At 49.4% G+C, this 27,742-nt stretch overlaps 1 protein-coding gene across 6 annotated transcripts in view; it reads left to right on the forward strand.

The window, feature by feature from the left end:
* Nucleotides 1–27,742, forward strand: part of LOC144817653 (uncharacterized) — a 435,131-nt gene that overhangs the window by 132,541 nt on the left and 274,848 nt on the right. For 4 of the 6 annotated variants that reach the window (XM_078674375.1, XM_078674373.1, XM_078674378.1 and 1 more), the window contains one exon: nt 9,691–9,759. The exons of the other annotated variants lie outside the window; for them this stretch is intronic. Coding sequence is in view for 1 of the 4 variants with exons in the window: in XM_078674373.1 (XP_078530499.1) it covers nt 9,691–9,759 (69 nt within the window). In the remaining 3 variants the exon portion in view is untranslated. The remainder of the gene's footprint in view (nt 1–9,690; nt 9,760–27,742) is intronic. 6 annotated transcript variants of the gene reach the window in all.

Here is a 27,742-nt window from a genome sequence, read left to right on the forward strand (position 1 = left end):
TTTGTGGTATTGGGTTCCGTCAGATCTACATACTCTGCAAAAACTCTCGAACACCATAGAATAGAAGTTGGCACGGAAACTGGGAATGCAAAAAGACAAGTTTATTAGGACCCCATGGGGTGGTGGTACATTCCTACAGCACCCTTCGGTAATGCAAGAAGTATCACACCGGACATCGGTGTGCGACCTCTTTTATACAATTTAAACAGAAATAAAATAAAGAGTAGGCGGTATACTTTTGTACAGTTTAAGTACATATAAGGGCATTTTTGGAACACAGCCAACATGTGGGAGGAGTTTAGTACCACTGGTCAGTTTTGGAGAATATTCCTGAGAGGTGACCGTTCACTAATCTAAATGTTCGAGTACGCATGCGTGAGCTTGACCAGTGCTAAAAATAGCCAGTTGCTGGGCAAGTTTAATGGTCATCGGTACAGAGAAAGGACAAAAGGGCATGCTGACCACGAGGCAGCATGTTTATTGAAAATGGAAGCCAGGAAATACAAAATGGCCTCCGCAAACATGGTCAAGTTAATAATGAAAGTTCCTGTAGCTGAGCTAAATGCTAACCTAATCGCTGCCAAATTACGACAGAAGCACTGATGCTGCAAGAACCCTACATCCAAATACACAATGACAGGATAGTAATGAGGACGGAACCACACTTTATGCCAAAGTTGGTGTCAAGGTTCCACATGAACCAAACGATACAAATACCGAGCTTCTTCCAGAAACCGTCCACAAGCGCAGAGAGGGCACCTCACACTCTGGACGCCAGAAGGGCAGTTATGCATTACATGGAAAGAACAAAGGAGCACAGAAAAACAAAACAATTCTTTGTGTTCTTCGCAACCAGTTTCCTGGGTAGACCAGAAACAAAGAACACCATCGCACGATGGATCGCACAAACGATACAGTTGTTCCACAAGCAGGCTGGGCAAGAACTAGCAGAGGGGGCACGAGCCCACTCTACCAGGAAGAAGGGAGCAACAATAGCCTTCCTGGCTAACACACCCATTCAAGACATATGCCTGGCGGCAACATGGGCTTCAGTGCACACATTCACTAAGCACTACTGCGTGGATATACAAATGAACAAGGAAGCACAAGTAGGACAGAAGGTGCTTCAACATATATTCAACAACCAACGCTCATCTCCCACCCAGCCGCCACAGACATAACAAACCGCTACAAAGTCTATGCACAGCATAGTGAATCCAGAAATATTCACGCTGCAAAACGAATAGTTTCTTACCTGTTGGTGTAGTTTTGCAGCTTGAAATCTTTCTGGATTCACTAGCGAACCCACCCACCTCCGCCAGAAAGATGAGGTAGGAGGAAGAGGTGGAAAGACAAGGAATGGAAGAAAACAGACACTGTAAAGACTAAGTGATGAATCATTTACTTAAGAAAGTAAAACATTGCCAAGGATTCACGAACAGAACACAAAAACAAGAAAAAAAAATCCGAAGATGGCGCCCAAAGGTGGGAGCTTCCGCAGGAAGCATGCCGACGTCACAGTAAATAACACCAGAAGGTGGGACATCGACGTCCACCTGTGCTACGGAAAAAAAAAGAAAGAAAAGACTACCATTCTGGACCCAACCACTAGACCACGGAATAATGCACAGCATAGTGAATCCAGAAAGATCTTCAAGCTGCAAAACTACACCGACAGATAAGAAACTATTTGATTTAGGGGCACCCTGAACCTTCCTTCCTCAGATCCTATAACAAAAAAAAATAAGATCAAGAAGAAGAAGACCCGCCGTGCAGCTGCTAACAACAGGATGACACCAACTGACTTGGCACAGCACTACCGGCCTGGCGATCCTGGAACCTGCTCCTGCCTAATCCCGGTGACTCCTGCGGACCGCAACCTTGGGACACCCAGAAGACCTGCCTTCCTTGACCCTCTTAAAGACTGGGACTTCCATAAGCAGAGGCTCTGCGTCAACAACCATACCCCTGGTGCCAGCCAGGAAGCTCCAGACCAACCCACTATGCAACCGCCAAGCCCAGCCCGTGCCCGAGTGATCCAAGACCACGAGGACGTCCCCCGGCGACTGGGACCCAAAGGCCAGTGCCCAAAGTACCTCATCGATGAACAAGACGACACCTGCAGTCTCAGAACCAGGGACCCTATCCAACCGCGACCAGCTGAGGGTAAGATTTCCCGACGCCCAAAGACACCCCTGCACCCCGTGCCCTGTGGCCCCCTGTCTTTCCCTTTGGGGTACCTACCTCTTCTCCAAGATCCCAACTTACCTCTCGAAGTGGTGGTCGCACCTGAAGAATCACCGTCCCCGAGTCTGCAGCCTTTGGCCCCTTTTTAGGTCGAGGGACCGTAGCTCTCGGAGTCCCGAAGAATTAATGTTTTGGAGTTAGGGGGCTTTGAACCCGCCTTTCTCCTCCATTCTCCTCCATAGGCTGGCTTCCTAAACGGAGGCCAGCCATTGGAGGAGAAGGGAGTCACTCCAATAAAGCCCCGTCTCTTTCGCATTCGGGGGTGTGTTTTTGCGTTCTTTGGACAGTGACGTCATGCGTCACTCAGAACGCCAAAACACGCCCCCGAATCCGAAATTTGTGGTGTTTTGTTGTTTGAGGCCGGGCTGGGGGGCTTAACATTTAACGCAGAATAACCAAGCAAGATTGCATGCGTGTGTGCAAGTGTTTCTCTTTGTGTTGTTGCCCCTAGTCTTCCCCCCGCCGTACTTCTGTTCTTTGTCGAGCTGCTCCGCTCCGCTCGCCTCCCCCCTTCCCGCTGCCCGCAGCCCTCCCCCGTCCCGCTCTTACCCCCTCCCCCCTTCCACAAATGATTGACAAGTTCTGTCCCTCGGCTGGCTGCTTTTCCTGGCCGCCGTGCTGTGAGGCGCCCAAGGCACCCTGTGTGAACCAGTGCTTGGGCGTGGGCCTGCCGGCAGAGGGGCACCTGGAGTTAGGGACGTGATGCAGCACCCCACTCCGTCTCCTTCCTGAGGCAGGTCACACATGGCGCGCAGGCAGAGCCGGGCTTTTACACACAGGGGCCTCGCCAGCATCTGTTCGTGTCACCGCTAATTTGGAGATTAAGTTGCTGCATTCCGCCCTCTGCCCCGGCGGCGGGGCTCTGTTTCAAGAGGACACGAAGCAGGACCTAGCTTGTCTTAGAGAGGCAGCGTTCATCCTGCCTGAGCTCCACAGACCCCTTCCAGCTGTCGCGAGCCCTGAAACCGCCCCTCCCCTCTCAGACCCGAGCCAGGGAATCGAGCCGGCCTAGGGAATGTAGGAGATGGCCTCAGCTCCCCTGTGTCTACTGGAAAAACATCTGTATTGTTTAGTTGTTGTAATTTTATAGCGCTTCTTAGCCCTGATGAGGCGCTGAATCGTGGTGGTTATGCTCGCTATAGGTGGACTTCAGAGTTCAGCTGTTTCGACAGAGGAGTCGTCTTTCCATGAGCTGTTCTTTTTGAAAGCTGTGCTGTCAGTTTACACAACAGTGCTCTATTCTGTCCATATATGTTGAGCTTCAGTTGCATGAAGTCGAACATGTACTTCTAATGAGCCTATGGTTTTGCAGACGACCTTGAAGGTTGGTATCTAGTGATGGAAGCCGATCAAGAGCTTCTATTGCCGGTGAGATGCATTCATACACATGTGCGGAGAGTATTTTTTAAAGTTTTATATAGCACCAACACGGCCTAAGGGTATTGAAGCCCTTTACGTGAGGCCTTTACGTTTTTTTCTGTTTCTATCTCTTCCTTGTGTGACTCTACAACTTGTACATTTGCAATTTTTTCAGTTTGTATTTTTTATGTAACCCATGTAATCCTAAATCCTTATGTATCACAACTGGTTCTTATGTAAAGCGCTCTGACACCTTCTGGTAATGTTCGCACTATATAAAATCGCATTAAATAAATAAATAAATAAACTCAAAGATAATCTGGCCGAGGGAGATTTCCTGACATGCCGGTAGGACCGGGGCAGAGTCATTAGAAAATCCGACCAAGCAATGTCCTCGTTCCTCTGTGCGCAAGATGACAGACGAAGGACCCCTCAGCGGCAGTCCCGGCCAGTGAATGCCTCCTCAGGACACACAATAGACCCTGTCAAATTCATTATGTCCCCGGTCACCCAACCCACAGCAGCTCCCATCTGCGATAACAAAGCAGCACATGCTTCAGTTAACTCCTGCTACAATTGAAACGCGCCCGACAACAGCAGCAACACTTACAAACCACACTAAGCCAAAGTCCACCAAACATATGCGCTCCCACAACAATAAAGATAGCTTGTATTTATATTGCACTTAAAGATTGTGGAAAGCATAAGCTTATGAAAGCTATATTAACATACGAGAAGTGCATGGATGCGTGAAGAAAACAAAACTTTCTCGCAAAAACCAAGCTTGCGCACAGGAAATCAGCCCCCTATAAAAAGCGTATCTAAGTAATGCTGCTGCCTATCGAACATCGCTGCAATTAAAAGGACCGTTTACAAACAACACGGCGCAGACACCAACAATGTCGTCACAAACTGGGATGAATCACACAAGGAGGAAACAAAGTGAACTCCAGACACAATGAGTTCCGGCATTAACAGCAAACCAAAAGAAGAAAGTATAAAAGGAAACCATGCGACCTCTGGCATTTCGCGCTAGTGGTGGTGAAGTAGGGATGAGAGGGGCCCCCTACTCGAAGTGGGCACAAAGAAGCACCCAAAGTGATATATATATAGGCACACGGGCTCTAGGACTCCCTGTAGGGACTTGTGGTGGGCAGTGGCAGTCAGGATCGGCAAGATCAGGAGAAAGAGCTGGCGGGGAAAGTCTGTTGGTGCTGGAACTATTGGTGGCACATATTTAGTGTTAGCAATCCATTATATCCGGAGTCTTATTAAGTTTACCCAGTTGGGGGCAATAGCTCGATATTAGGGTACTCACAGTTGGTTGATGGTATTCTGGGAGATGACGGCATTCTCGGAAAAGTAGGGGATCATCTTCTGCCCGCAGCAGGCGCACATGCTGCGGCCGCAGAGAGCACCCAGTGTCATCTGGAGCTCGGACGGGGGGCTGCAGCCTCTTCAGACTGCGAAGCCCAGACAAGGGCAATTCCGGGCGTGGGGTCCGACGCTACGGAAGAGTGGAAGCCATGAAGCCTGCAGCCCGGGGCTTGGCACTGGATCCCGGTGTCTGGTCTTAGTTACACAGCTCGGACAGGTCGGTGAGTGGGTGCTGTCAGCTTCTCATGACGCCCCTGTGGGTTTACAGTCCAGATCACAAGGTCCTGTATTGACAATCTAAATGACAATGCCATTTATTTATAATAAAAAAAAAAAAATCATGAGCAATGCCAATAGCTCTACCTTTAATAATGCCGAGACCATTGCATTGTAAATGCTTGTTACCTTTCCCATTAAATAACATTGAGCACCCGACGGCTCAAAAGCACCCTGCACCCAGCCGCCCGAGTGCCTCTGGCTGTGCAACCTTTGCCCTATCCTACTCCCCCCCCATTTGCCCTGAGCAAGTGATGAGGAGCCCAGCTCCCACAGCTGTGTGGCCTGCTAGCCAGCAGCCACCAACTGAAGGCCCCCTGCCTCTCATTGGATAACATTCGGCCTAACTACCTCTGCACGTGGCTGCCCCTGTGCCGCTGAGGGTGAACCAACTGTACTTACCTGACCCTGGGGGACCCCTGAGTCTATGCCCAGAACCCTAACTTCACCAGTCGAGTACTCACCTGGAAACCGGTAACTCACTTACCTGCCATTGGATAACATTGACTGGTTTGACTCGAAATATTTTTTACGTGTGAAGTTTTGAAACTCTAAAATATTCCTATAAAATCAGCCGAATTCCAAAATACTCACCTGTGATCAGGAGAGAAGCCAGTACTGTACCTTGTAGCCCAGTACTGAACCCCAAAAGTAATCCTAACCGGGTTTACTAATAACCTGAATTTTCTCCATAGGAATCCATTGTCTGCTTTTCTGTGAAAGTTCTTCTGTCTACTTTTGAAAACTTGAAATATTCCTTAGAAATCGTACCAACTACTGAAATGTAATTACTTACCTGTCTTAAGTAGAGATCCCAGTGCTGGACCTAGGAGCCCAGTACTGGATTACAAAAGTAACGAGAACGTACTTGACCTGTGACCTGAAATTTCTCCCATTGGATAACATTGCCAGATTTTCACTGTGAACTTTTAAAATATCTTTCTGTTCCTTAAAAATCATTGAAATAACTAAAACGTTTTTACTAAACTGTTTTCATCTTAGACCCCAGGACTGAATCTAGGATCCAGTCCTGGAGTTACAAAAGTAATCGATAAAGTAATCAGCTGCATTTATGTAGAAAAACCCATTGAGCTCAATGTTAAATTGTGTTTCGAACTGTTGCCTACTGCAACCATTGTACCTATTGTGTTTACAAAGTCATTAACTTTCTGCAAAGTAATTATCTGAGATCACTCATTATCGAGAAATGTATATTTTTATACCTGTTGGTTCTAAAAATAAAACAACTATATCTTTTGATATAAAAACAATTGGCCTGGAGTTCAGTCCTTGAGTGTGTAAAACCTTTTGCTGACTGAGTGTGTACAACAAATGCTTAACACTGTCCTCTGGTACTGCCTTACTGCTCGACCAAGCTACCACTTTAGAGAGTAAGGTCAGCCCTGACTTTAACCTCTGTTATACCTCTGGGGTTGGTGGACTCTATACACACTGTACCTTACTGTGGTCCAGTATATATAGAGCCACTTTCTCACAGTAGTTTCCTTGCTTTTAAACACATGTTCTTTGTGTAATGGTTGTCAGTTTTCCAGCTGTGGCTCATCGAAGAAGCTGCAGAGGAAGAGGACCCTTTTTAAGTATTAAATCTAGCTTTAGGTTCTGATCCGGGTGAACTTCTCAGGCAGCCGCGGCTGTGCCTGCAACGAGCCCTATTTCCGGGACTGTAAATAAAAGGAGGAATGTCCCAAGTAGGAGCCAGTCCCTGGTCTGGTCGATAGCGGGACTTCGAACACTCGTTCTCGAGCCTGAATGGTAGCAGTCATTATTGTAGGAAGCTGCCTCTGTAGATGGTGATGCCACTAGATGGTTATACAGTGCACAGAGTCCAGAGATTCCCGCAGAAGTGTACAAGGTTCAATGAAAACCCCTTGCTCTATTAGTTGTTAATTGATGGTTCAGCACTCACAATACTAGTAACATCTAGTCTATTGAGTACGATTCAAAATTTACATTCCATTCGCATCAATAGTATTCTTGAAAGCATAGTACGACGTAAAATCAATACACGTAGCGAAGATGTCTGTAATATCACTTTGTTCATTTTCTTCATAAAAACACGCCGTTGCACAGTAGTCAACTCGTTTTGTCCTACTTGGACTTCTTCAGGGCTCAAATTTATGTGCACAACATCTGTAAGCCAAGAAGAAGTTGTGATATATGGTTTATTCAGTTTCGTATCTTTCCATGCGATGTGGCAATTAGAGTTTGGTGCTCCAAAGGAAAAGAGGTTTCATGGTTTCGGCTCGTACATTAGTTGTTCTGTGGGCGAGCAGCCTTAGGCCTAACACCGAGGAGCGCAAGACGTTTATTGCATACAAAGGACCAATAACAGACACGACTTAAAAAGGAGAGCTGCACTAATTTATAAAAATAAGCTTTGCTCAAGATTTAGTTTAAGACCGAGATCTTGGCAAAAAGGTAAGTACGTCTTAAACTTTGAATTCTTTTCAGTATCAAAAGTGGACACTTTATGCACTTTTCAGTCTTTTCAATGTTGACCTATGGAGCAAAACAATAATGCGATTTTACAGGTGAGTATGCCTCTTACAGTTCAAGTCTTCGGATTGCAGGGGCAGCAGAGGGCAAGGTTCAAGTAAGCGCAAGCAGCGCACCACCAGCGACACAGGTGAGGCCGGGTGCAGAGGTCAAACACTGCCTCCAATGCAATTTAATGTATAAACAGGCTGCAGGCGATAAAGTGGAGGCTGCATGAGGGAAACCAGCGACAGCAGAGGTAAGTTGAGATGCTGTAGGTCGTAGGCACACCGTCGAGAGAGCTCCCCAAGGCCCAGGGGTTACAGGAGCAGGGGTGTCCTTTCATGTCTGATTTTTCACTGAGCCGGTCGCGGTCAGGGGGAGCCTTTGGATTCACACTGCAGGCGTCATTGTGGAGTCCAGGACGGGTCAGCCATGCTGGACCTGGACTCTGGGTCGCTGGGGAGCCTTTTCTGGGTTGGTGGGCTGCCTGGAAACAGGCCGCAGGTGTCTGGTGCAGAGTGGTCAAGGATTGTGGATCCTGAGGGCACCAGAGACCTTTTGGTTGATTTCTTGTGGCCGAGCTGTTGTCCTTGAAAGTTCTGATCTTCTTCAAATGCAGGCAGTCCTCCCAGGGGTTGTGGAGGTCGTTGAATGCAGGACAGGCCGGACGATTTTTGAGGACTGCAGGCAGGCCGGTAGGGTTGGGACCAAGTTAGTAGGCATCTTCAGTCTTCCGCACTGCATAGTCTTCATGCTTTTTCTTAGGTCAGCAGGAACATGTTTCAGGGCCTGTGGAAGCCACCTAAATACCACATATAGGGGTGTTACAATGCAGGGCCAGTCGGCACTTTACCTGGGGAGTCTACACCCTCAATTATGCCACCCGCATGTAGGAAGGGGATAGTCCTAGCCCTGATTGGAGGAGTCCCCCATCTTCGAGATGACAGGGACTGAAAGATAAACTTCACCTCACCTTCACCTTAGGGGGTGAAGTTGGCAGAGGTGGGCACACCTCCTATTCTTTCTGGTTTTCCCACCCAAAGTTAGGGTGTAAACTGGGGGCTGCCATCTGCTGCTAACCGCAGCGGCCTGGGGGTTCATTGCAAAGGCGGCAGGCCTTTGAAGTTTCCCCCTCGAGCACTGTGCTAATCCTGGGGGAGGAGGTGCGACTCCTTTCGCCCAGGATCTGCTTTGTTTCTGGTCTCCGAGAGCGGGGGCTCTTGACCCAGGGATCCAGAAACATGTCTGGTGGTGGCAGAATGCCTTCAACCAGTCACAGACCACACCCGGATCAGTAGGTTTTAGGGGGCACCTCTAAGATGCCCTCTGGGTACATGTTACCATTAATCTCACACTGGCATCCGGTACCATATACCCCTGGGTTCAGATAACCCACAAGGTGCTGTGGAACTTGAGTTGCCGAGTTTCCAGCCCGTGTACTCTCTATGGCTTCCTTGGCACTTATAATATTGGGAAATAGACCTAAATATTGTACTTGAGGTATAGTGCACCCTGCCAGAGGGCTTGTAAGGCCCGCTAGGGGTGGGGGAGACTTACCTATACCTTAGGCAGTGCTGGCTTGACTTTGTCTGGTTATTTTTGTCTGCACCAGGGCATGCATGCTGCAGTGGCAGTCTGCATGGCCTAGTTGAGGGGTCCATAGGGGTCCCTCTTCAGTTCCAATGCCCTTGGTACCCAGGGTAGCGTTTACCGGGGACCTATAGGGGGCCAGAAGGACCAATCGTGGAATAGTTTTTAGGGAAGAAGCTCTGGCACAGAGACCTGGTTGGCAGGAACCCTGTGCACTACAGTTGAATGCTTCGTCAAAACCAGGCAAAATGTGGGGTCCATGTCAAAAGAGGCGCTTTTTCACAATTCTGTCAAGTGTTTTTACTTTTTGATCCTACTAATTAATGCAAGCTTCTCTCCTAGATCCATCGTTACTGAAGAAAAAACGGGTGAAGGTTACATCTGCGCGGCTGCGGAAGTATATATCTTTTGGTAAGTCCTTCCTGGGATAGCAAGTGCAGGAACAAACGGTTATCATTCATATCCTCTGCGTTACCTTGCCCTCTCTTAGGTACTGCACAGAAATGTTTAAAAATAAATGTCAGCCTGTGCCATTGGCTCAAGATTGTTTCAGTCACCGACCCTCCATGTGTTTTACTTGGTTCCACAGCCTTCTTTGCATAATTACGATTGTGATTTAGTCTTATCTGCATAATCGCACGCACAACATATCAATTGTAGTAGAACCCCAGAGGCTACATTTTTGGTATAAAAGAACCGCACCTTCACTAGTCAGTGAGAGGAGACGCTTCCACGCTGACCCGAGGCGCTGGGGTCCTGGCACACCGAAGCTTCAACGCGCAGTGGTCTGACATCCCTTGCAGGGTGTCCAACTCGAGACCAAGACGGGGTGCTTCGTTCTCTCCCATCAGGTAATGGGGTTGGCTCTTTCCTAGGGCATTCTTGGCTTTACACCCGCATACATGCTAGGCACACTTAAGTACACCTAGGTAGGGTCCGCATAGTAGGAGTCCATTTGATTACTGTCATGTATACATGCCTGCATATATATATTCACTGTTTTAGCACCATGGTAAAATTCTAACTTCTAATTACTCTGTTGGTGCTTGTAATCTCTTACGTTCGCTTCTGTCTATTGATTGTCGCAGCAATCGAGAACTACCTCACCAACCACACATCGAAAGTCCAAATAGGATCTTTCACATCCAGTAGCCAGGCTATAGATAAGGGCGTCCCCCAGGGTTCCATACTGATCCCCACTCTTTTCAACTAGTATCTATCCCCCCCTGGCCAAAATAATCAAAGCTCATGGTTTTGATACGGTGTCGTACGCTGACGACACCCAACTATTAATCACCCTTGATCCGGATCCCACCTACACAAAACTCAAATTTAAACAATGTTTGACTGACATTAAGGACTGAATGACTACTAACCACTTCCAGCTTAATGCCGCAAAAACCGAGATCCTACTCTTCGGTAAGGCCCAGCAACTGTGGGCCGATGACTGGTGGCCCTCCACGTTAGGGTCCTGCCCGTCGCCTAAAGAGGCAGCACGCAACCTAGGCGTGACAATTGACACCAAACTCTCAATGTCGGACCACGTCAATCAGGTAGTGCGCACCTGCTGTGGGCTAATGCGCAGCCTAAGAAAAATCTTTAAATGGATACCACTCTCCTCACGTATGTCATTAGACTGATCATCAGCCGCCTTGACTATGGTAACGCTCTGTTGGCATCCATAAATGAAGCTCCATGTCCTGCAAAACACTGCAGCCAGACTGGTCCTCAAACTCCCCCCTCGTTCTCCCTCTGCCCCCAGCTTGAAGTCCCTTCACTGGCTGCCCATTAAAAAGCGGATCACCTTTTAAATATGCTGCCTTGTACATAACACTCTAAACAAAAAGGGACCCCGCTACCTAGCGCTGAAAATAATCACGTACTGAAGTACTGCACTTTTTATTCTCAGGCAATACTTACTAATATAACAAAGAACTTGGCACAGAAGCTGAAAATATGAAAAGACATCTTTATTAATTTTAATAAGTGAGGCCACGTCACACAGAAGCCGTAGCAACTGAATGAGGTAGTCTGAGGAATACAGAGGACAGAGGCCTTTAAATGTTTTAGGGTTACATGACTCAGCACAGAAGTAAGGCAGTCCTAGCTTTTGCAAGCATGCAAAAAATCCAACATTCCTTCTTTACAGTTTGACCACTCACATGTTTCCACGACAAAAGCAGGATCCTGATGACAAGCCCATTTTTCAGTTTGTCCAGCCCAAAATCAATCATTGGTTAAACGTAACATTTTTCATCAGACAGGTCGATCGGACCCATAATAAAAACGGGCACATCCCCATCGTAAATAGGCCATAAAGAAGGAACAGAAACAGATGAGACGCAAGATAGAAAGGTGTGTGCGTGTATCATAAACTCAGCAATGTCCTGCTCTTTGATCTCTATCTTGATCAGCTAAAGAGCAAAAACTGGTTTGGCAAGGTCAGCTTCAGGCAGCAGGGTCAGTTCACTTCAGGTCAAACAGGAGTCAGCTAAAGTCATCGGCCTATGTGAGGGCAACCACAAAATAGCTGCCATGCACAAAATGGAACCCAAGGGTTAGGAACGAAATCTTCAAATACACAGTGAATCCATCGGTGTAACATGACAAAAACACTCATACTTGCTGAGCTCACTGTTTACGGTTCGCTGTTACCAAAATCGTAACAGAACCACGACCTTTATGGCCCAGGTTCAGAATTCACGGAACCTCAGACCCTCCTTTTGCCCTTGCATAGGCAATAACCTAAACTCACGTCAATCTGAATCCAGGTCTATATTCATCAGATCATCAAGATGTTGCTGGAGCATAATCCTATTACTTAGCAACTCTCTTCGGGACAGGTCTCCTTACACACGTAGTAGCACAAAGGCTGCATATGGCAGGACAAAATAGGGAATACCTCTATTTGTAGTATGTGGCATAAGACCACACACCCAACAATTAGTGATGTTCTCTACTAACTGGTGTTGATGCAAAAGCTGTACAAAGGAATTATTAATAAACTCTGACCTCCTAACCAGTTCATGTTCAGGTAAAGTATGGAAAGAATGCAAAGAAGTAGTAGTAGGAAAAGACATAGGTTGGGATGTGGGTACAGATGTGAATTGGGTAGCAAAAACAATCCCACCCATTAAAGACAATGTCATGTTTAAAAACACTAGAAAACACGTTGTTAAGAACATATAGACAACAGGAGAAAGTAGTGACCGCTATTACAAACGAAATCATAATTTTTCACAACCCTAAGCAAAAAGTAAATCCTAAGATTATCTAGTAACATTTTTAGGGCTTCCTATGCATTTCAGTAATTTATTATATGTTCAGGTGAAACAGTGGTGATCCTCATCAATGCTCTGAGGTGAAAAGGGGATATTCTTCCACAGAGAATGGACTTTATTCTGCTTTTACTAAACAGAATACTACTTTTAATACAATGCCAGCAAAACAGCAAAAATTAGTCTCCTAACACCTATTATATGCAATCGCACGGAAACCACTTGTGAAACCAACTATGCCCAGAGTCCGTTCAAAAAGCCTCTCTGGCAGGCTTCTATTGTCCATCAAATCTTCTTTTGTTGTTTTCTTCCGCATGGGCCTCTTCATTCAAGCCTTTCATGTAAATGGTGCTTCTCAGTATCCGTTGGAGTGCCCTCCTGGCAAACACTCAATGCTCACTTAAAAAGTCTCAATGTCTTAATGCAGTGCACCAGTGTCTCTCCTCTGCGGCAGACAATACAGATAGCATGATCTTCATTAATCATGGGCGCAAATCATCTCGTGCAGACCCGGGACCATTCTCAGACTCCAACACTCATCATTCAGTGTCAGAGGACGCTCAGGCTGCTCTTTCATGGGCACCAGAATGAAGTGCCTTTTGCCAATCTTGGATCCTCCGGTGCACTGCACTTCCGTTGAAGCAAAGGAAAAAAGGGGGGGGTGTGTGTGGCCAAAACTCAGGCCAAGGGGCTCAAGGGACAGCACACTGTCAGAGGTTAACCAGCACATGACAGGCGCTCTTTTGCACTGAAATTCTGGTTCTGTGGCAAAACCAGCTCCTCCTTTTTAGGGCTCGCCTGCTGATGCGCATAGCGCATAGCTGGCGAAGCTCTATAGCGACTTATCCAGGGTTTAACCAAGCACGATTCTAATGGCGATTCCTTGCAGTGCATGTGCTTTTTAGGTCATTGCGCAAGCGCAAGCCCTAAAAAGCTCGTGCACAATGCCACCAGCCGCCTGCCTGCCTGCCTGCCTCGCATTACCACATCAAAGGCAGCTTCTCAGCGTGCGCTCATCCCCTAATTATTCACAGCCGGCCGGCTGTACTTTCAGTTTCACGGCCGTGTCTCCTTTTATGCTCTCTTCCTAGTCATTTTCCTCCTTACCCGCCAACCCTGATCAGTCCCTTCCCCGCCTCTGCCTAGATTACTCCTTCCTTAGCATTCTCACCCCTCATATGTCTAGCCTCTACAAGACCCCTTATTATTTCTCCCTATCCCATGCATCTTTGCCGTAAACTCCTATTATTGTGCGTCTGCAAGTTATCCACATGAAATTTCAAAGACCATAGTCTCTCCGGTGAAAGTGCTACCTCTGCAACCTAGCACAACCAAATCTCCTCGGGTTTGTGCATTAATCTCACATAATCCACCCAACCCCCAAACTCCAATAAAGCGGCTATTATTTTAATCTACTGCAAAAGAAGTGGAGCAATGGAACGTCTTCCCGAGGAGCAAAAAGCTGATCCCACTAACTGATAACCACTGATTGCCAACCAATCTGGCGTTCCGGCGCACTGTCCTGCCCAGCGCTAAGCACTTCAACGCCTCATGTAGAGAAGTAAACGCTAGTTATATACCTTTACGATACAACAGGCCTAGTTGCAGCTGAGCTGTCAAAACTCAGCCCACTAAACAAGCGTTCACGGCAGGCCGCCTTACACACAAGGATATCCGTTTTAGTGAAATTGAAGCTATGTGCTTATCGACCTTCCACATCAGAACAGGATTAAGATTTTTGCGGATCTCACCAGCATTTTGTTGTTTGCAGTTTTATATAGCGCTGACTCGACCCGAAGGTATCAAAGCGCTTAACATGAGGACCAGTTGCATTACTTTCATATTTATACACGGGAGATTAAGTGATTTGCATTTGCGCAGGATCACAGGATGTTTGAGCCTCCACCCGACTCGAACCTGGTTCCTCAGCTTTAAAGTCGGTCGCTCTAACCGTAAACCACATCGTTTAGTCACCAGATGACTCAATGTTTCCAATGCAGGGCTTTTCATTCGCACATTACTGGGTATTCGTGTCAGCTCGGGCAATTGGTACATTTGAACTGAACGATAACGGCAATTCTCAGAATGCAGTGATTGGCTTTTTTTTTTTGTAACACTTTTTATTGGATATTAAGCCGTATACAACGTCTTCTGTATAAACCAATAAATAAACAGAAATATTTAAAACAAATGTTTCATCAGCTCCTTTGCATACTTTACGTTCTCTTTTCTCTAACCCTCATATTTTATCAAAGCTGTGCCGCTTTATACTTTTAAAGATCAATTCAAACGCACAGAATTCTTTTCTTTTGGGCCTTGCTTTAGATTCAGGGGGAAGCTGGGGAAGGAATTAGACAGCACGAAATAAAGACATGCGATTATTTTCGGGAACCCCGCCGACACCCACCACACAGCTCCACCGATGCAGTCACCACACAGCTCCACCGACACAGCTCCACCGAGGCACCCACCACACAGCTCTACCGATGCACCCACCACACAGCTCCACCAAGGCACCCACCACACAGCTCCACCGATGCACCCACCACACAGCTCCAACGATGCACCCACCACCCAGCTCCACCGATGCACCCACCACACAGCTCCACCGACACAGCTCCACCGATGCACCCACCACACAGCTCCACCGATGCACCCACCACACAGCTCCACCGAGGCACCCACCACACAGCTCCACCGATGCACCCACCACACAGCTCCACAGATGCACCCACCACACAGCTCCCCAGATGCACCCACCACACAGCTCCACAGATGCACCCACCACACAGCTCCACGGAAGCACCCACCACACAGCTCCACCGATGCACCCACCACACAGCTCCACCGATTCAGCCACCACACAGCTCTACCGACACAGCTCCAACGATGCACCCACCACCCAGCTCCACCGATGCACCCACCACACAGCTCCACCGACACAGCTCCACCGATGCACCCACCACATAGCTCCAACGATGCACCCACCACCCAGCTCCACCGATGCACCCACCACACAGCTCCACCGACACAGCTCCACCGATGCACCCACCACACAGCTCCACTGATGCACCCACCACACAGCTCCACCGATGCACCCACCACACAGCTCCACCTACACAGCTCCACCGATGTACCCACCACACAGCTCCACCGATGCACCGACCACACAGCTCCACCGATGCACCCACCACACAGCTCCACCGATGCACCCACCACACAGCTCCACCGATGCACCGACCACACAGCTCCACCGAGGCACCCACCACACAGCTCCACCGAGGCACCCACCACACAGCTCCGCCGATGCACCCAACACACAGCTCCACCAAGGCACCCACCACACAGCTCCACCGATGCACCCACCACACAGCTCCAACGATGCACCCACCACCCAGCTCCACCGATGCACCCACCACACAGCTCCACCGACACAGCTCCACCGATGCACCCACCACACAGCTCCACCGATGCACCCACCACACAGCTCCACCGAGGCACCCACCACACAGCTCCACCAATGCACCCACCACACAGCTCCACAGATGCACCCACCACACAGCTCCCCAGATGCACCTACCACACAGCTCCACAGATGCACCCACCACACAGCTCCACGGAAGCACCCACCACACAGCTCCACCGATGCACCCACCACACAGCTCCACCGATTCAGCCACCACACAGCTCTACCGACACAGCTCCAACGATGCACCCACCACCCAGCTCCACCGATGCACCCACCACACAGCTCCACCGACACAGCTCCACCGATGCACCCACCACATAGCTCCAACGATGCACCCACCACCCAGCTCCACCGATGCACCCACCACACAGCTCCACCGACACAGCTCCACCGATGCACCCACCACACAGCTCCACTGATGCACCCACCACACAGCTCCACCGATGCACCCACCACACAGCTCCACCTACACAGCTCCACCGATGCACCCACCACACAGCTCCACCGATGCACCGACCACACAGCTCCACCGATGCACCCACCACACAGCTCCACCGATGCACCCACCACACAGCTCCACCGATGCACCCACCACACAGCTCCACCGAGGCACCCACCACACAGCTCCGCCGATGCACCCACCACACAGCTCCACCGAGGCACCCACCACACAGCTCCGCCGATGCACCCAACACACAGCTCCGCCGAGGCACCCACCACACAGATCCACCGAGGCACCCACCACACAGCTCCACCGATGCACCCACCACACAGCTCCACCGATGCACCCACCACACAGCTCCACAGATGCACCCACCACACAGCTCCACCGAAGCACCCACCACACAGCTCCACCGATTCACCCACCACACAGCTCCACAGATGCACCCACCACCCAGCTCCACTGATGCACCCACCACACAGCTCCGCCGAGGCACCCACCACACAGCTCCACCGATACACCCACCACACAGCTCCATCAATGCACCCACTAAGCTCCACCGATGCACCCACTACACAGCTCCAACTACACAGCTCCACCGATGCACCCACCACACAGCTCCACCGATGCGCCCACCACACAGCTCCACCAAGTCACCCACCACACAGCTCCACCGATGCACCCACCACACAGCTCCACCGATGCACCCACCACACAGCTCCACCGACACAGCTCCACCGATGCACCCACCACACAGCTCCACCGACGCACCCACCACACAGCTCCACCTACACAGCTCCACCGATGCACCCACCACACAGCTCCACCGATGCACCCACCACACAGCTCCACCGATGCACCCACCACACAGCTCCACCGAGGCACCCACCACACAGCTCCACCGATGCACCCACCACACAGCTCCACCGACACAGCTCCACCGATGCACCCACCACACAGCTCCACCGAGGCACCCACCACACAGCTCCACCGAGGCACCCACCACACAGCTCCACCGATGCACCCACCACACAGCTCCACCAATGCACCCACCACACAGCTCCGCCGAGGCACCCACCACACAGCTCCACCGATGCAGCCACCACACAGCTCCACCGACACAGCTACAACGATGCACCCACCACCCAGTTCCACCGATGCAACCACCACACAGCTCCACCGACACAGCTCCACCAATGCACCCACCACACAGCTCCACCGATGCACCCACCACACAGCTCCACCGATGCACCCACCACACAGCTCCGCCGAGGCACCCACCACACAGCTCCGCCGATGCACCCACCACACAGCTCCGCCGATGCACCCACCACACAGCTCCACCGATGCACCCACCACACAGCTCCGCCGAGGCACCCACCACACAGCTCCACCGATGCAGCCACCACACAGCTCCACCGACACAGCTACAAAGATGCACCCACCACCCAGTTCCACCGATGCACCCACCACACAGCTCCACCGACACAGCTCCACCAATGCACCCACCACACAGCTCCACCGATGCACCCACCACACAGCTCCACCGAGGCACCCACCACACAGCTCCACAGATGCACCCACCACACAGCTCCACAGATGTACCCAACACGCAGCTCCACACATCACCCACCACCCAGCTCCACCGATGCACCCACCACACAGCTCCATCAATGCACCCACTAAGCTCCACCGATGCACCCACCACACAGCTCCACCGATGCACCCACCACACAGCTCCACCGACACAGCTCCACCGATGCACCCACCACACAGCTCCACCGATGCACCCACCACACAGCTCCACCTACACAGCTCCACCGATGCACCCACCACACAGCTCCACCGATGCACCCACCACACAGCTCCACCGATGCACCCACCACACAGCTCCACCGATGCACCCACCACACAGCTCCACCGATGCACCCACCACACAGCTCCACCGAGGCACCCACCACACAGCTCCACCGATGCACCCACCACACAGCTCCCCCGAGGCAACCACCACACAGCTCCACCGATGCAGCCACCACACAGCTCCACCGACACAGCTACAACGATGCACCCACCACCCAGTTCCACCGATGCACCCACCACACAGCTCCACCAATGCACCCACCACACAGCTCCACCGAGGCACCCACCACACAGCTCCACCGATGCACCCACCACACAGCTCCACCAATGCACCCACCACACAGCTCCGCCGAGGCACCCACCACACAGCTCCACCGATGCACCCACCACACAGCTCCACCGATGCACCCACCACACAGCTCCACCGATGCACCCACCACACAGCTCCACCGATGCACCCACCACACAGCTCCACCGAGGCACCCACCACACAGCTCCACCGATGCACCCACCACACAGCTCCACCAATGCACCCACCACACAGCTCCGCCGAGGCACCCACCACACAGCTCCACCGATGCACCCACCACACAGCTCCACCGATGCACCCACCACACAGCTCCACCGATGCACCGACCACACAGCTCCACCGAGGCACCCACCACACAGCTCCACCGAGGCACCCACCACACAGCTCCGCCGATGCACCCAACACACAGCTCCACCAAGGCACCCACCACACAGCTCCACCGATGCACCCACCACACAGCTCCAACGATGCACCCACCACCCAGCTCCACCGATGCACCCACCACACAGCTCCACCGACACAGCTCCACCGATGCACCCACCACACAGCTCCACCGATGCACCCACCACACAGCTCCACCGAGGCACCCACCACACAGCTCCACCAATGCACCCACCACACAGCTCCACAGATGCACCCACCACACAGCTCCCCAGATGCACCTACCACACAGCTCCACAGATGCACCCACCACACAGCTCCACGGAAGCACCCACCACACAGCTCCACCGATGCACCCACCACACAGCTCCACCGATTCAGCCACCACACAGCTCTACCGACACAGCTCCAACGATGCACCCACCACCCAGCTCCACCGATGCACCCACCACACAGCTCCACCGACACAGCTCCACCAATGCACCCACCACATAGCTCCAACGATGCACCCACCACCCAGCTCCACCGATGCACCCACCACACAGCTCCACCGACACAGCTCCACCGATGCACCCACCACACAGCTCCACTGATGCACCCACCACACAGCTCCACCGATGCACCCACCACACAGCTCCACCTACACAGCTCCACCGATGCACCCACCACACAGCTCCACCGATGCACCGACCACACAGCTCCACCGATGCACCCACCACACAGCTCCACCGATGCACCCACCACACAGCTCCACCGATGCACCGACCACACAGCTCCACCGATGCACCCACCACACAGCTCCACCGAGGCACCCACCACACAGCTCCGCCGATGCACCCAACACACAGCTCCGCCGAGGCACCCACCACACAGATCCACCGAGGCACCCACCACACAGCTCCACCGATGCACCCACCACACAGCTCCACCGATGCACCCACCACACAGCTCCACAGATGCACCCACCACACAGCTCCACCGAAGCACCCACCACACAGCTCCACCGATTCACCCACCACACAGCTCCACAGATGCACCCACCACCCAGCTCCACTGATGCACCCACCACACAGCTCCGCCGAGGCACCCACCACACAGCTCCACCGATACACCCACCACACAGCTCCATCGATGCTCCAACTAAGCTCCACCAATACACCCACCACACAGCTCCATCAATGCACCCACTAAGCTCCACCGATGCACCCACTACACAGCTCCAACTACACAGCTCCACCGATGCACCCACCACACAGCTCCACCGATGCGCCCACCACACAGCTCCACCAAGTCACCCACCACACAGCTCCACCGATGCACCCACCACACAGCTCCACCGATGCACCCACCACACAGCTCCACCGACACAGCTCCACCGATGCACCCACCACACAGCTCCACCGACGCACCCACCACACAGCTCCACCTACACAGCTCCACCGATGCACCCACCACACAGCTCCACCGATGCACCCACCACACAGCTCCACCGATGCACCCACCACACAGCTCCACCGAGGCACCCACCACACAGCTCCACCGATGCACCCACCACACAGCTCCACCAATGCACTCACCACACAGCTCCACCGATGCACCCACCACACAGCTCCACCGATGCACCCACCACACAGCTCCACCGAGGCACCCACCACACAGCTCCACCGAGGCACCCACCACACAGCTCCACCGATGCACCCACCACACAGCTCCACCAATGCACCCACCACACAGCTCCGCCGAGGCACCCACCACACAGCTCCACCGATGCAGCCACCACACAGCTCCACCGACACAGCTACAACGATGCACCCACCACCCAGTTCCACCGATGCAACCACCACACAGCTCCACCGACACAGCTCCACCAATGCACCCACCACACAGCTCCACCGATGCACCCACCACACAGCTCCACCGATGCACCCACCACACAGCTCCGCCGAGGCACCCACCACACAGCTCCGCCGATGCACCCACCACACAGCTCCACCGACACAGCTACAAAGATGCACCCACCACCCAGTTCCACCGATGCACCCACCACACAGCTCCACCGACACAGCTCCACCAATGCACCCACCACACAGCTCCACCGATGCACCCACCACACAGCTCCACCGAGGCACCCACCACACAGCTCCACAGATGCACCCACCACACAGCTCCACAGATGTACCCAACACGCAGCTCCACACATCACCCACCACCCAGCTCCACCGATGCACCCACCACACAGCTCCATCAATGCACCCACTAAGCTCCACCGATGCACCCACCACACAGCTCCACCGATGCACCCACCACACAGCTCCACCGACACAGCTCCACCGATGCACCCACCACACAGCTCCACCGATGCACCCACCACACAGCTCCACCTACACAGCTCCACCGATGCACCCACCACACAGCTCCACCGATGCACCCACCACACAGCTCCACCGATGCACCCACCACACAGCTCCACCGATGCACCCACCACACAGCTCCACCGATGCACCCACCACACAGCTCCACCGAGGCACCCACCACACAGCTCCACCGATGCACCCACCACACAGCTCCCCCGAGGCAACCACCACACAGCTCCACCGATGCAGCCACCACACAGCTCCACCGACACAGCTCCACCGACACAGCTACAACGATGCACCCACCACCCAGTTCCACCGATGCACCCACCACACAGCTCCACCAATGCACCCACCACACAGCTCCACCGATGCACCCACCACACAGCTCCACCGATGCACCCACCACACAGCTCCACCGAGGCACCCACCACACAGCTCCACCGATGCACCCACCACACAGCTCCACCAATGCACCCACCACACAGCTCCGCCGAGGCACCCACCACACAGCTCCACCGATGCAGCCACCACACAGCTCCACCGACACAGCTACAACGATGCACCCACCACCCAGTTCCACCGATGCAACCACCACACAGCTCCACCGACACAGCTCCACCAATGCACCCACCACACAGCTCCACCGATGCACCCACCACACAGCTCCACCGATGCACCCACCACACAGCTCCGCTGAGGCACCCACCACACAGCTCCGCCGATGCACCCACCACACAGCTCCGCCGATGCACCCACCACACAGCTCCGCCGATGCACCCACCACACAGCTCCACCGAGGCACCCACCACACAGCTCCGCCGAGGCACCCACCACACAGCTCCACCGATGCAGCCACCACACAGCTCCACCGACACAGCTACAACGATGCACCCACCACCCAGTTCCACCGATGCACCCACCACACAGCTCCACCGACACAGCTCCACCAATGCACCCACCACACAGCTCCACCGATGCACCCACCACACAGCTCCACCGAGGCACCCACCACACAGCTCCACAGATGCACCCACCACACAGCTCCACAGATGTACCCAACACGCAGCTCCACAGATCACCCACCACCCAGCTCCACCGATGCACCCACCACACAGCTCCGCCGAGGCACCCACCACACAGCTCCACCGATGCACCCACCACACAGCTCCACCGATGCACCCACCACACAGCTCCACAGATCCACCCACCACCCAGCTCCACCGATGCACCCACCACACAGCTCCGCCGAGGCACCCACCACACAGCTCCACCGATGCACCCACCACACAGCTCCACCGATACACCCACCACACAGCTCCACGATCCTCCAACTAAGCTCCACCAATGCACCCACCACACAGCTCCATCAGTGCACCCACTAAGCTCCAACGTTGCACACACCACTCAGCGCAACCACAGCATTACTCAGCGCAACCACAGCATCACTCAGCGCAACCACAGCATCACTCAGCGCAACCACAGCATCACTCAGCGCAACCACAGCATCACTGGTTCAAATATGTTCTTTCAATGTTTCAAGCTGTTTTCAAGCTTTCATGCTTTATTACAAATCACAAAAAGATGTAAATATTTCACTTCTGTTCTTGGATTTTCGTCACAATAAAAAACACTGAACATAATCTTCACAAAATTTATTTACAAAAGTTTAAGCTATTGACTTTGCCATTGTTATTTGTAATATCAATACATCTAAGTCACGTAAATACACATGTTGCATTACAAATGCTATACGTGTTTGCGAAAGTTATAACTATTGGCATTGTAAATGACAAAGCTATTAATTTAGCTATTTTAAAAAATAACACATGAATAAAAAAAAATTCATTTATAAGACCAATAGCCCAAACTTTCCTAATGCGAGCCCTATTGCATTTCCAATGCTTGTTTTGATGTTGAACGCCTTCTGATGAAGCAAGTGCGATGCTTTAAACAGTTCATTGTATAACAAAAGGACAGAAAACAGGTGGCCTGCAATCTTCAAAGGAGTGGCCATACGCCATGGGACAATTCTGCGTTGAAATACACTGTCATTCTCAAAGGCAATATAAAAACAAAGGCAGTAGGGAAAACAGTGCCTCTAGGCTCTTCAATTGGGTTTCCGTGTGAGAGCATATCCTTCACCATCTAAGGGTAGATAGCGACATGGGAATTCTATCTGAATGGATGTCCTCACACATAGTGGCATCGTCTAATGGGGTAAACACATTTTATCTCAATGATTACATATAGGTGTTCCTAAATTCCTCATCTAGAACATCTCAAAAGAGAGATCACATAATACATATTATCAGGGACATGTAGATACCTTCCTTTAATAATTGTGCATCAGGCGGACTAGGCAATACAAAAGCTAATGATCAAGATGTGGAAACAAAAGACAAGAAATAGAGAGTCCTGGTATTTCCATTATTTCAAATACATCTGGTCCATCAAAAATTAAAGTAGCAGAAAAAGGAACTAAAAAACAAATTAGAATAGGCATTGAATTTGTCATAATAAAAAAAAAAAATGTAAGGTGTCTCCTATTGAGGTGGAAAGCTTATCTTACTATAGTATTGAGTCAGTTAATCAGTCCATCACTACCCTAACAGTCAGACTGGAAAAACATCAGAATAGGCCTAAAGAAAATTCTTAGAAACCAGTCTAGTTATGCAAAAGGGAATTATACATAAGATGGGGGTCCATGGTACATTACTGCAATCTGAAAGTGTGAACCTGAACAATACACTAATAATAATAAAAGCTGATTGGTGAAAGGAATACGGAAAAGAGAAATGGGACTAGGACACAGCTAAAATCCCCAATAACTAGGCACGATGCGCTTGGGTGATAGTCAGGCTTGTGACACAATACCAAGAGTATGAGTGATACACAAAAAAAATCACAATAGTTTACAAATGTAACTCTACCGCTGGCAGCTACACCATATACGGTAATCTCAGCTAATGTTCCAGTTCCTTCTTCAGGGAAAAATGAAACCTGGTTTCTTTTATGGTACAAAGCCATATACTACTTAGGAAGCAGAATAAAACTGACTAATGTAACATAGAAATTAGGTCACCGTGTACAAGAGTCACCAATCTATAATTTATCCTTACGTCCAATCAGGATACATAATTTTTAGGGCTGCCTGTTCCTTACAGGAAAGGGGGCAGTAATGTGACTGTAGGTGAAACCTTGTTTCCTGTATATCTTTTTTATTTTCCTTCAAATACCATTAAAGCCAAATTTGACATACACCGATGAAGTGTTGTCTGTCTTTCTGTGAAATTTAGTGTGAAAGCAAATCTACCCAACTGTTTGCAGGATACACATCGTCATGTATATCCCTTGACATACACAGGTAAACTTGTAATAGTATCATAAGCATCAACATGAAACATAAAGCATGCAAAAACCGCACAAAACGGACATGTCAAGCCATCAGATAAAACAATAGCATATATAAATGAGCGGTGACGCATAATACCGTGTCAGGTTTAAAATCCTTACCCTCCTTTTTGACAGTAGATCACCAATTAGTGGATATCTGCTGTCAAATACAACTTTCAGACACACAGAACCAGTAAGAACAATTCATGATAGAACCAAATACACAAATATGAAAAACGCATGGACATTTAATTCCAAAGGAGTTACGCAAAAAACACATCTTATTTCAACCAACCAAACTCACGTGTCTTGTTAGCCTTAAAATCCCCCAGAGCAATCCATGGATGATCTGTGAGCAGAAGTGGGAAAGGAAAAAAAAAAAACACAACACACAAAAGAGAGACATTTTTCATAGCAAACAAATATCAATTATAACTTTTAATCAGAAGACAAAACATAATACACATTAAGAAACACAAAAATTAATTTCCATTACTTAACTGTTACCATCTTGTCAGTCACCTTGCAACATGTAGCCCTTTTAACTTTCCAAAAGTAAAATCTTTTCACTGACACTCCATGTTAGCCTTGTGCCACAGTCTCCACGATAAAAAATAATTCTTAATTGGCAAATTGTTCTTACTTATTCATGTAGGCTTCAAAATTTTAGTAAAAGGCTGCATCTTATTTTTTTGTCTAAGACTAAATGCAACACTTCGTTTTCTGTCAAACGAAAGCGACTAGCAGACATTATTTTTTTAGAACAGAAATACAAATGTATCATGTCTGCAGAGCATTTAGCATGTGTTGGGACTTTTAAAGAAACCTTTTTCATATTTTTCCCTTTGGAATTAAGTTCTTTAAATTTGTGGAGAGACCAGAGACCCTTCCTTTTAGAGGCCTGTTTAGCAAGGTCATTCTGCATTTCACAGAGACAAGGCTCGAATTTAAAAGGTCACAAATGTCAACATTACAGCCTCCTCCATTGTTTACAGGAAAACTAAAGATAGCATCTTAGCGCAACTTGAGCAGCCTGTTCTCCTAGCCCACAGTTTCTGCTCATTCTGAGGCTGACAAAGACAGAAGGCCTACTACATTTACTGTGAATGATTCACAGAACCTAATAACACACATACCAGTTTTTAGAACAAATGCTTGTTGCAATGGTACTCATTTCAGCAACTTTGATTGGATCTCACTGGGCCAAATGGGGATAACCTGCAAATTTGTATTATACCTAAAAGTATGCATTTACTGAAGCCTAAAGCACTTTAAAGCTATTGTAAATGACAAGAATGCTGTTTTAAATGGTCTATTTTACCCAAATTCGACTTTAATATTAGGGGCACTTAAAAATAAATATCCTATAATTGTTTTACATATTAATCATCCTCAGAATGTTCTTTACACATTACAGAGATTAGACATTAGTCATATCTCATGTAAATCCTTAGAAAAATGAGTTTTTTTACGCCTGCGCTAAGTGAAATCTCATATGCTAATGTTCTCATTATGCGGTATAGCACAACTTAAATTAAATTTTAATGCTAGGATGTCATAGTATGAGCATTAAGCTCCATGAATAGTAAAAAACAAATTTTGTAGCACTTATTTTTAATAATTATTTTTCATAATTAATAAAAAAAATAAAAAATAATTATTTTTGATAATTCCACATATAAGAGCAAGCTGCATCCCTTGCCTATCATTTTAGACGCACTCATTTACAAGCCTAAGCACCTACGCCTAACTTGAAACATGACAAAATGTTTGCGCCACTTTTTATCTTTTTTTTTTTTAAAAGGACAATTCTATTTAGCAACAGACCCCAGAATATGCTTACAAAAATGCTTAAAGAGAGAAAACCCTTAATTGGAATGCCTTAACCTTAGTTTTGGAACCTTTGGATTCTGAAATGCAAGTATTCACCCGTGTCTAAGTAAATACTCCTGTTTATTTAGCTTGTCTCTCAGCATTGTAACATGAGCACAAATGGCAGTCTTTTTCAAAACTAAAACACATAAATGCATGTTCTATAATATACTTCTGAGTTCAGCAAGACTTTACTTCAGCTGAAGAGTGTTTGCCTGTTAATATCTGATGCAATATTTGTAAGCAAAAAAAATACTATAAGCTTGTTTTCCTACAAAACACACCATTTTCGTTTTTGAGGCTTCTTTATTCCTAGTGTATGTGATTTTTTAATTTTATTATTTTAAACATTTAGACATTTTGCGCGCCATGCATTTCGTGAATAGCGCCATCGCTATTCACTTAAAAAAAATTGCACTAATGAGAAAACCACATAGACATTTAAACACACATTTAACCCACATATCAATACTCAGGACAGAAATAAAGGACAGCCCACAGACTGAACTTAAACCAAACCATTTACAAATACTTGTTGTAAGTCATATTTACAAGAAACTCTTCTCAATTGTGTTTGAAAAGACTGCAAAAACAGCCCAACAGACTGATGTATGTCCAAGAAGCGAAAATACACTAAATTCACTAGCTTTGGCTAGCAGAACACCAAACAAAATCGTTCTGAATATCTTCATTCATAAAACTGCGCAGGACAAAGGATCCTTGTTTTGTATGATGTCATATTTTAATTCCCTGGGGATACAAAATCACCAAGGAAAAAATATGTTTTTAAATCTAAACCTATTTAGATATTCCCTTTAGGGGAAACCGGCTAATCCAAACGTATACAAAGTTGGCCAACACAAAGCCCCAAATTTGCTAAGATCAGGCATCTTATAGCTCACTAATCTAGCTTCAAACTTCAAGGGGCTATCTCTATCGATACACTCGTAAATATTCAAGACCCTCAGTTTTTGAAAATTGCAATCTTCAAATAAAAACTAAGGACAAAACAAACTAAGGACCAAGGACCAA

The sequence above is a fragment of the Lissotriton helveticus genome, chromosome 2_1, assembly GCF_964261635.1.
Source record: "Lissotriton helveticus chromosome 2_1, aLisHel1.1, whole genome shotgun sequence".
Classification (NCBI taxonomy): domain Eukaryota; kingdom Metazoa; phylum Chordata; class Amphibia; order Caudata; family Salamandridae; genus Lissotriton; species Lissotriton helveticus.